General features: G+C 37.5%; 1 protein-coding gene across 1 annotated transcript in view; it reads left to right on the plus strand.

Annotated features, from left to right (window-relative positions):
- RORB (RAR related orphan receptor B) overlaps nt 1-12002 on the plus strand; it is a gene marked incomplete at both ends in the record, with an annotated part of 63097 nt that overhangs the window by 9472 nt on the left and 41623 nt on the right. Inside the window, 2 exons of the mRNA XM_079706113.1 lie at nt 2881-2966; nt 7180-7321. Of these exons, the coding sequence (XP_079562239.1) occupies nt 2881-2966; nt 7180-7321 (228 nt within the window). The remainder of the gene's footprint in view (nt 1-2880; nt 2967-7179; nt 7322-12002) is intronic.

Below are 12002 nucleotides of genomic sequence, written 5' to 3' on the forward strand. Positions count from 1 at the left end.
ATATACTTTTAAGTGACTTCTTTCTCTTTAAAAATATTGTTAAAATGTTTATGGCTCTTCAGGATTACATGTTGAGCTAGAATTATAAATATGTATAAATATGCAGATGCTCTATCGAATCATTCCTTATCCCATTTGTATTTCCGAAGTTGTGTAAGATAACCTTTGTGGCTTTCCAGAACATCTTCTCACACCCCAGGGGGCAAATTACCTCTATTTTCACTTCCTTTAGACTTAGATTATTTTATAATTAAGAACTTATTGAAGCAGATTCTCCCCATGTGTAAGTTACTCCCTGGGGAGTAATTTATGCAAAGAGCACCTCTGACTTAATATCATATAAACCTAACAACTATACAATGGATACCTGGGATTTTTAGTCAATTTTGCAATCATTGTAAAAAATCCACAGTTGGAAAGGTTACACTGGAAAAAAAAAAAAAAAAGACAAAACCTGGTACAAAAAGCTTATAGTGTCATTTGTTTGGGTTTTTTAATGATTAGATTTTTTAATAAAGGAATAATAATGTGGCTTGTCATATTTTTTGTCCAGAAACATCAGAAATAATGATGTTTTTGATGGTGATGATGAAGATTGACATTTTGTAGCTCTTTACTATTTGCAGGGTACTTCCACATAAAATATCTCATTTAATCCTCACACCTCTATGAAGTCTGTCAGCTAAGCTTTACAAACCAGAAAACAAGATCAGAGATTTTTTTCTTGGTCATGGGCCCAATCATTAACAGATTAGGGACTAGAATCCAGGGGGACATAACAGAATAGAGTGACATCAAATCTCACATTTTTTTCATATCCCAAAATTTTGAAAACAAATCCTAGTTCATATATAAAATCAGAAGCAAATAGAAACACTTAGTCTAATAAGTATTTTAGTTGAATTTGTCTCTTCTCCTGATATTTTTATCATTATCTCTTTAACTGGTGCTATTGGAATAATATAGGAATTCAGAATTGTATTTGTATTTTATCTTTGTGAGAAGCAGAGAAAGGGTTACTGAATGAAATCTCAGGAAAATCAGCTAATTTCCCATCATCATTTCCCGAGTCACCTCAAGGGCATCATTAACCACCTAGATCCTCAGTTTTCTCATATGAAAAATAGGGACATAACTGAATTTTTTGCTTATAAAGATGATTTGAACTTACTGCGAAATATTTAATTTAAAAAAATTTAATGTGCTCCCCTAAAGCTAAGTATTATTTTTTTTAATGAAAACAATAAGAAAAAGAGGGTTATGTCTTGCATTTATTTGTTTTGTATATTCAAGGGTGAGAAACTGTAGAAAAGCATCCAAGTGGCAGATTGATGTATAAAGTATTTTGAAGCATATTTTGCATAATTATTTTAAATTGGGAGCAAGAATAGCAGATCTTCCTACTGTGTATAATTTTAACAACACTGAGAATACTATCAGTGACGTAGGAATTACTACATTCTAAATAAAGTTTATATCATGGATTCATCCATAACCTCAAAGCTGATGGCTTAAAATCATCTTTCCAAGAGGCTCTATACATGGGTGTCTACAAGACATGACACCAAATTGCACACATGCAAAATGGAAATCCCATGCCCCACCATATTCCACAAAGGAATTACCTTACCAACCAACCATGTATGTCAAACCTACTATTTAATCTTACACCCAAGGCTAGGAAGCTAGAAGTCACCTTTGATTCTTCATCAGTTTCCACCTCTGCATCCTGTCTTTCTTTTATCTTCTCACCTCTTCCATTGAGCTGTCTTTCTATTTGCTTCTTCCTCTCCATTTATCCTGCCACCGATGTAATTCACGCCTTCAGTTCCTAACACCCAGGTTAGGAATAGCCTTTTTTTAGTTAGTCTTCCATTTGTGTCTGGTTAACCTACCAAACTCACCTTTCTAAAGTACCCAAACCATCACTTTCATCATTTCTTCATTCATTTCTTTGATTCCTTATGGCCAGTGATGTCAGGTGAAAATTCCTCTGCCTAACTCCCAAGAGCTTGATAATCTGACATCATTCCCTCTATCCAACCCTATGGCCCAAGTTTCCATTAGAACCAAGTTGCTTGTCTCAGTGATCACAAGCCACAATCATTCGGGGCCTCCTTCATTCCATTCTGCTTGCAGAAATGCCTTTTGCCTTGTACTTCCTACACAATCTTCAAAATCAAAATGTCTTCATCTCCAATGAAATTATTTCAGTTCCTTTTGAAGTGATAGTACCCATATGCTTTATCATTTTTTCCCCTGATATCTCCATGTATTCATTTTGTTTTATTGATTAAATTATTAGCATCATTAGTATATCTTATCTTGTGTCAACAACCTTTATTATTTTAGTGGATATATAGATGCTTAATAAATATTGAACTGATTCATCATTGGCATTTTCACAAGTAATCATCCAACCACTTAATGTGTAAAGTCACCTCCACCCCTTCCAGTTTCCCTTATTTACTTATGTAAAATAATATTGAAATAAGGCAATGTGATCATTCTCAGTGACTTAATGTTTGAAGTGCAAAATAAGAAAACCAAAGCCACAGGTTCAAGGGATTTTTAAGTCACACTACATAAAGGTCAAGTTCAAACAAAGGAGAAAACTGTGAAAGCAAAAGTTTAGAAAACTTCTGGTCCCTGGTTATATTTTTAGTTTGAGGAAAACGAAACAAACAATGGTAAATGGATGCCCTTTACTTAGAAGAAGCAGCTGGGGGCCGTTCAAATAGAAGTGGGTGATCTCACAGGCCCACCCCCATCCTGGTGTCTTCAAACACTGAGCCATGGCGGGGAAAGGTGGGAAGGGAGATCTGAGGGCGAAAAGAAAACAACTCCGTAAGCTCAAAAATGTCTGTTTTCCCCTTTCAGCACAAATTGAAGTGATACCGTGCAAAATTTGTGGCGATAAATCCTCTGGGATCCACTACGGAGTCATCACGTGTGAAGGCTGCAAGGTATGGGACTTTAACTCAGTACTGCCAACAGCATCCACATTTGCCTCAGGCATCTGTGTACTTCACAGTGCAAGAGGTGACACCTTTTGAAAGGCCTGCTAAAGGATTCTTGTGCCTGCTGCGGACACTCAGGAATTCTTGCTTGGTGGGTGGGTGGGTTGATTTTCTGTTCTTTGGCCTTTTACGTTTTTGTCATTGTCTAACTCATCAGCAGGTGCTTAAAAATGGATTAATATTTAAAAGCTTCAATTATTCACATTTACAGAGATATAAATACTGATTTGCTGTTTTAACAGTTTTGTGTCCAGTAAACTCCAGCACATTTATATCAATATGAAAGGTTAAAATAAAGATTATAAGCTAATGGCCCTGTATTTATTTATCTCCTTGAGAAAGCCATCGAGATAGCAGTTGCAATATGCATGTGACCATCCTTTATTCTCATGTTCCAGAAAAATAAAAGAAAACTGGAAGCATGGACATGTTAAAAGTGGAGCAGATAATCTCTGATCAGTTAAAAATCATCTGCCCCAACTTCATCAATGAGGTCCTGAGGTCTAAACAAGATTATGTCATATGGCCAATGTCACTAATCTAGTTAGTGAGAGAACATGGCCAAAAGCATGTTTCTTTGTTTGTTTTTCATTCTCAGTCTGGTGTTCTCCTCCACAACAAATCCAACCAATTCTTCCAAAGACAAACTAATTCCTATGAGCAAGTTGATTTTTAAAACACAAAGCTGGAGGAATAGCAGTTAACATAGACTTAATCTGAAATAAGAGAAATTTGAAACTTAAGAGTAAATGTTTAAATTTAATCCTTAGAAGGAAAGAAAGGGTGAGAGACTAAATATCAAGGGGGAAATGAAAACAGTCCTGCAATTTTAAAGGGCAGTATGTAACCAGAACAAATGAAATGCAGCCATAGTCCAGGAGGGGAAAGTGATAGACTGGCAAAGTTATTGGCAAAAGCAATTATATTTTTGATCAAAGATGCAAGCAAAGTGAATCATTAATTTAAGGTCAGTAAACTGAAGGAGATGTGGCACAATCAAAAATTCTAAGAACCAACTTTAATCTTATAAGACATTCAGATATAAATGAAACAAAACGTACTGTAACTCAAATAGTCATGCTATGTGAAAAATTGGCAGTGTCTTCATAATAGTCTCAAAAATTATGATTCCTGGAATTGAAACTGGAGGGAAGAAAAGAAAAAGGACTAAATGAGAATAAAGTAGGGGAGGGATGCAGAGGGGGCCGAATAACATGAAATGTCCTAACCCGTCAACATACTGACTGGCTTTAGAGGTGATTAGCAATAATCCATCTTTGAACATCATGAGATGTGCCTTGTATTCTGTTCTTCTGCAGACCTATAATTAAGAATTGCATGTTATTCACCTTAATGCAAATTTTCAACTTATCACAAGAAACGTTAAAGCAAAATTATGAATCAGCAATTTTTTACCCTCCTAGAATAAGTTATTACTTCCTCTGGGCAGATAGACAAACAGTTTTCTTCATAAACACTAATAATTTTGTTTTCTTTTTTTTAACTTATTTTTAGATTGTTTTGGCCATGCCACGTGGCGTGCAGGATCTTATTCCCCCAACCAGGGATTGAACCCATGCCCCCTGCAGTGGAAACAGAGTCTTAACAACTGGACCATCAGGGAATTCCCCTAAATACTAATAATTTTGGAATCAGACACCTCTCCAGTGAAATCACTTCCACCGTGTTGGTTTATTATGCAATTTTAAGAGCTCTGGTCTAGTTTACACAGTACCCATGAAAAAAATGTTTTGTAGCTCAATGTCAAAGTGGAAATGTTTTGTGTTTCATTGTATAAAGCTGTATTTAGAAAATGTCTGATTTCAAAATATGAGGCTATGGTCATGTTAAGGAACTAAACATTTTAAGCAGTGATTTCCAAAAAAGATTTAACTACTGAACAAATATATTCCAACAGGTCAATAGCCAAGAACGAGTATTTAGGCTCCTGTCATCTTTTCTATTTAAAGAAGGAATCCAGGATTAAAGAACTTATGCTGTTATTTTGAAGCATATTCAGAGGTTTTAGTCAAAATGACACTGTACACCACACAACTTTTTTTTTTTCATGGAAAAACCCACATTTGTAAATATGCTACATTTTTCTCCAAATAGCAAACTCAAGAAATTCTGCTCAGAATAAGATATCAATGTCAGCACATTTAGTATCAACCTCTGAATTTTCATAATACTGTTTTCAGATCAACATAAACAACCCATTTTAAATAACATCATTTCCGCTTGTGCACTTATTCAAATTCCTTTTCATCCAATAAAAATTTAAAACAAAATTTCTTTTTCATGCCAGAAACTTCATTTGCAGTAATGAGCAACAGATAAGCAAGAAATGTCTCACAATTAATGTCAAATTGGCCTTAAATTAGGGCTGTAGCTGTGACTTCAAAAAAGTCTTTTCTGTCAACTCCTTTGCTAAGTGGCACTAAGAGTATCCATAGGTAAAAACCACACAATTCTTTTGTAAAATGTAAATCCCAAGTCATCTTCAGTCAAGACCGATGAGCTGAGGTTATGCCTTCTGACAGCTTTCACAGTATATGAAGTACATAATTTCAACCTCTGGGGGCTTAGATGTGATCTCTTGTTTAAGGGCTCCATGAGTTCATGCGAACTGGCCAATTGGATATCTTATTTTGCCACCACTGGTTCATTAAATAAATAATATGCATGTATCTGTGGGGGCAAAACTAGCTCTTGTTGTTGAATGGCTTGAGGATTACAACCACAAAACCAACTGGCACTCCTCTCTAAGGAGGTACTTGGCCACTCATCCTTTTCTGAGGCTTTTCATAAGGTTGGCCAAGCTCTGTTACAGTGCCTTGCCAAGCCATATGGAAGCCTGAGGCAAAAGGAAAATTGATAATTTTAATTCTGTTTTTATGTAAACTTTTGGGGAGTTTGCATTAATGTTGATTTTTAACATGTAAAATCAGTGTTAAAATGTTTATCCTGAGTACCACATCTTTTGGCAACCCTTAAATGTGTGACCAAGGTGATTGCCTCACCAGTCTCACCCTAGTCGCAGCCCTGCACTATCCTCCCATTGATAGTTGAGGAAACTGTTTGACAGAAGTCAGGTGACCTCTTCCAGGCCTCTGAGCGAGATGGGCATTGCGTGACCATCCTGGACCTTTTCTAGGCTTCCTCCTTCCGAGAGATGATAGTACAGGATATCTTTTCCTAAAATTTCTCTTGGTAAATCTATTTGTAGATCACTGCTTTGTTTGTAGCGCTTTGCACTTTTGCTGTATTGTAATTCAAGGACAAGGAGTGATGAGGGAAACTAATTAAATGGGTGAATGAATGGGTGAAGGATACTTTCATATCTCTGGAGAAAATGTTTATTTACCCCAGTAGGATTTTTGGTAAGATAACTAAGGTGGGTGGTATCCAAAGAATTTAAAAAAATAATAGACTCAGCTGTGGGTTTATTTATAAGGGTGATGTATGGTCCAAGGCAGTTCATTTTGTACCAGAAGGACCTAAACGTACTTGCATGAAGACCTCCTAGATCGCTACAGCCTGAGGCCAAGCAGAGAGCATTCATTCAGCTTTTACTTATTGTCTGTTTTCTACTGAGCAGTTTTTATACCATACTTCCTTTATTCAAAGATGTGGTTGACTCTAAGGTACATCACTGGTTAGAAAAACAACCTTCCAGATACATTCTGGCCAAATACAAAAATTTCCAAATGGATAAAAATGCATCTTAGAAACTAGGAAGATAGTGGCGCATATTGAACCCACACTACTCAGTACCCAGAGTTCCTCACTCCCACAGCACTTGACACACGCCTTTGTTATTGTCCCCATGAAGTTTTGTCATACGTGACACTCTCCTCTGCCACTCCCTTCCCACTGCTCTCTGGGGGGGCAGGAACTCTGTTCTGTTTTACTTTGCATAGAACAGCACAGATGTCTTTAGTACACATTGATTGAATGAATGATACCTTCATATCTCTGCAGAGAGTCCAAATTTTCCCCAGTAGAAACATTTGTAAGCAGTCCAAGGAGAGGTAGCCAAAGAATTTTAAAAAGTGAACTCAGTTAACGACGTTCACTGTAGAAAATGTAGCTATCATCTCTGTTAATGGTCGCTTCTTATAAATTTATCTCCCTCCCATTCTCTTTCTCCCTCTAGGGATTCTTTAGAAGGAGCCAGCAGAACAATGCCTCTTACTCCTGCCCGAGGCAGAGAAACTGTTTAATTGACAGAACCAACAGAAACCGTTGCCAACACTGCCGACTGCAGAAGTGTCTTGCCCTAGGAATGTCGAGAGATGGTAAGGCATCACCTTCCTACTTCTTACTTAAAGGCTTTCAAAATAGAGAGCTAGTGGGAAGCAGCCGCATAGCATGGGGAGATCAGCTCAGTGCTTTGTGACCACCTAGAGGGGTGGGATAGGGAGGGTGGGAGGGAAACGCAAGAGGGAGGGGATCTGGGGATATATGTATACGTATAGCTGATTCACTTTGTTATACAGCAGAAACTAACACAACACTGTAAAGCAATTATACTCCAGTAAAGATGTAAAAGAAAAAAAAAAGGCTTTCAAATGTATGCTTTTTTTTTCATTCAAAATTATTTAATTACAAGGCTGGATAACTGAAAAAGAATTTTCCATTAAAAACAATTTCAGAGCTAGAAAGTATAAATAGTATACTGGCTGACACGTATATGTCACTCTAGGGCAGTGACATGATTAAACAGAAATGGCTTGAATCTTATGGATGCATCAAATGGATGCTTTGCTGGAGTCTGTTTAAGCTGCTGGAAGAATTCTAGACAAAGGGATAAGAAGAAAAGAAAACCACATGCTGGCAGTGTATTAAGAGGAAAAGTAAGAGCAAATAAATATATAGTATTGCCTATAACATAGGAAGAAAGGAAAGACTTTTCTGTAGCTCATGGAGCAACCTGTGCTAACTAGGTTAGGTGGAAGCCACATAGTCCTAGATCTAAAGGTGACCACTTGTCCAAGTTTGCCTGTGAATGAGGGACTTCCTGGGATGTGAGATTTTCTGAGCTAAAACTGGAAAGTCCCAGGCAGACCTGGACCACTTGGTCACTGGGTAAGTCTGACTGGTGCACAAGTTGCTTGGTATGTGGAGATGCTAAGGAACAGACCTTGCTTCTGTAGGAAGCCCAGAAGCTCAATTAATGGATGTGGACTATTCAGAGGCATGATGAAGGTCAAAAAAGCTGTAGCAGAGCTCCATGTCTTAGAAGGGTTCTGTAGATGGTGTCCTTTGCAGAATAGACTTGAGTGTGTACTCCACCTTCACGCCCAATCCAAATGGGTGGCTTGGCACCCCAACTGAACTTCTTAGATTAATGAAAGAGGACAAATAAACTCACACAAAGAATTTCATCTGGCTTTATGTCCTTTTTTTTTTTTTTTTTTTGCGGTACGCGGGCCCCTCACTGTTGTGGCCTCTCCCGTTGCGGAGCACAGGCTCCAGATACACAGGCTCAGTGGCCATGGCTCATGGGCCCAGCTGCTCTGTGGCATGTGGGATCCTCCCGGACCGGGGCACAAACCCGTGTCCCCTGCATCGGCAGGCAGACTCTCAACCACTGCGCCACCAGGGAAGCCCTTTGTGTCCATTTTTAAGTTTTCATCTAAACGAATTCTTTCCCCACTGACGTTGGCCGTAGCACTCCTGTATTCGATTATGAGCAGCCCTGTGCCCTGGGGCCATTTCTGTCTTGTTCCCACTGTATCCTCAGGGTCTTGTTAAACGCAGGCACCTAAGTGTTGGTTGAATGAATCATGGAATTCTCTTTTACCTAGAGCCCGAGACACAGGCAAAGCCCCTGATACTCATTCTCTTTACATGAATCACTGTGGATTATGTGTCTCTGGTCACACTCCCTGTAATGAAGTTCAAGGTAGTGTGGACCAAAAAAGGAAAAAAAAAAAAAGAAATACTTCTAGATTTTAAAGAAATATAGAAAATTGGCATGCACTGTCTCTTGGTATAAAGGGATTTTATGAGTTATTGAATTAAATGCGGGCCTTTTAGTCATTTGGATAAATTTAGCTCTGCATAGATGGTATCTAAACATATACACTGTTTACTTCTTAGCTTGCATTCTCCAGATAGTTGCATCTTGAATTTTTGTTTACCATTTCTCTAATTTCCAGCCCACATAAACTTGTCTTGCACAAAAGTATACCAATGAGATATATTTAACCCCCAAAATAAAAAGAATCTGACGTTGAGCCTTCCAGTTTATAGGTGGCTTCTAAAGCTACAAGATGTAGGTTTCCAAAACTTTTCTATGTATTAGCTGATTTTGTTTGTTTGTTTTTCTAGATTTGCTAATCACATACATTTACTCTTAGGGTAAATTGTAGCCCTGTGTACTTGCACATAACTAAAGTGAAGAAAGTGGAGGGTGGAGGTTAAATGGTTTTCAGAATTTCTTTAGTGAAATTCTGTGGGAATTTGAGTTGATAATTTTGCACTTCATTTCTGTAATATGGAGGCAGCATAATAATTGACAGTATCTGAAAAGTTTCATTAATAATTCTACAGAGAGACTAAGCCATTGAGTATTTGCCTTTGTTGCTTCTTCCTACAATAAAAGGAAGTATCTATTTGGAAAGAGAGATCATGTGGGTCTGTGCTGGTGAACAAAATCATGAGCAAGGGATGGGCATATGGTCCAAGGCAGATTCAGTGACGTCAGCCCACAAAATCTAAGAGGTTGTCTGAATCTCATGACATAAAAGAAATATATTGTCGGGGTGGGGGTGGGGGCGGGGGTGGGGGCATGAGGATCATTTATGGATAGAGCCGCAGTCTATTCTCAAGGGGGAAGAAATTTACTACAGCATAAACTTCTGTGCAAGAAAAAGCAAGATAGTATCTAAGGATGCTGAGGATTAAGGATAATGATCCATCTTAATTTTAGGTCCAGAGACAATCTTGAGGCTTCCAGGGACATCTTTCAAAATGCCTCCTAAGCATGGCTTGTGTCAAATTAATGGTGAGGAGAAATGCTCAGGAGTGATAGCAGGGGCTGGGAATGAGGAGAAGAGGCTTCAGCAGAAGAAAAACATGATTCTCTCTAAGGGAAAACAAATTCTTCTTTACTGTTTATATAGAGGAAGTTTGTTATAAGCCTTGAATATATAGGGTACTTTAAACTAAACAAGTCACACTAATACCTGGGAAGCTAAACAGGTTTTATCTCCTGTTGATAAGTAATGCCTAGTATGTGGTATCAAAGGATTATGAAGCCCTGAGGTTATGGTTAATTACCTATGTCTAGTAAGGGCTCAAGAATAAGAGGTAGTATGTGTCCTGCCACTAATTTATTATACCTACCTTCTACTGAGGAAGTAGATATTTTCAAAGTGCTCTAGCAGTAGTACCAGTAGCCAAGGTTAAGATGCCCTCACACCTAACTTCTATATACACACCACCCAGCTTCCCTCTGACATAAAGTAGCATCTTCATTTTAATATTTGCATTTGTTTTCTGTCAGCTATGCCTGGCTCCAAGAATATTTACTTCACCATACCTGGTCACTAAAACAATATGACTGCTAGTAGATTGCTTGATATAACTGTTGACTCCGCTGGACTTTCATTCTCTCCTGAATTTCAGCTTCTATAGTGGTGTATTAGTCATGGGAGATATATGAGTAGACAACAAACTCAGCAGTAACAAATTTGTTCGAATTTAGCATTGGCAAAGAATCAAAAGTCAGATCCACTTGGAATACATTATGTGTATAAAAAGGTGAAGGTATTGCATGTATATGTGTGTGTGAAGTGACAGCATACATATGTGCACTGAATCTTCTCCACCATTGTATTTATTTCTTTCTTTAACTGGACCCTTCACAAATGTTACTTGCCGGAATCTTCAGTGTCATTTTATTAGCACTACCAAAAAAAACCCAGAAAATATTTCGGCATCAATAGGAAGATATTGCACCCCAAAGAAAAATCATTATACTCACCTTGCAGTAATGAAGTATGTGTCCTCCTAAGTGACATGCCTGTATGAAAAAATGGAAGCTGCCCTACATGGGCAGGTGTCACAGATTTAGCTTTCTTGTTATCCAGAATGGCATTGTCCAGTATGGTATCCACATGTTGCTATTTAAATTTAAGTTTAGATTTATTACAATTAAATAAAATTTAAAATTTAGTTCTTCAGTCACACTAGCTATATTTCAAGTGCTCAAAGCCACATGTGCCTTGTGGCTACCATATTGGAAAGTGCAGGAAGCATTCCATAATCACAGGAAGTTCTGTTGGAGAAGTGAAGGGGAAGAGAGAGAATATTTTAAAATTATGAATAGGGTTGGGTAGACTGAATCAGATTTTTTTCTACAAATCTTAAAGCACTATAAAAAGGCATAGCCTTGAAATTGTAAAGTTAAATTAAGACTAGTTTCCTTGATAAGTAGTGAGATATAAACATAAAGAATTTCACAGCCAAAGATAGTAAGATAAAATAATTTCCAAAAGGACTATGGAAAGTCATAGATGATAGTTCTACAACGGGGTTCCTCTTGACACCAAAAACATGGGTCTAGTTGTCATGTGGTAGGAAGCAGAAATCTTTGAAGAAGCATCATCTTTGTTTTATAGTTACTCCAAAAACTTCCATTCCATTTAGAATCCCACAATTCAAATAGATATGAAAAGATTTACAATACTTTTGCGTAAAATGGTTCTTTGCTAGTGTGGGATCAAAATTAGGGTTAAGAGCATATCATGAGCAAATACTATCATCACTGAATATTTATAAAGCACTTGCAATGTATACAAATTGTGCTAGTTTCTTTGAGAGCTAGCAGTTTAACAAGAGGCTGTCTCCATACTCAAGTGAATCTCGTTAACAGAATAATTCAAGTTTGAGAGGGTCAAACACTTAAAATATGTGCCATTCTAATTAATGGGTAGTGGTAAGAAGAATGCAAATACTTGAAAATATAAT

Source organism: Hyperoodon ampullatus (genome assembly GCF_949752795.1).
Source record: "Hyperoodon ampullatus genome assembly, chromosome: 6".
Taxonomy (NCBI): Eukaryota; Metazoa; Chordata; class Mammalia; order Artiodactyla; family Ziphiidae; genus Hyperoodon; species Hyperoodon ampullatus.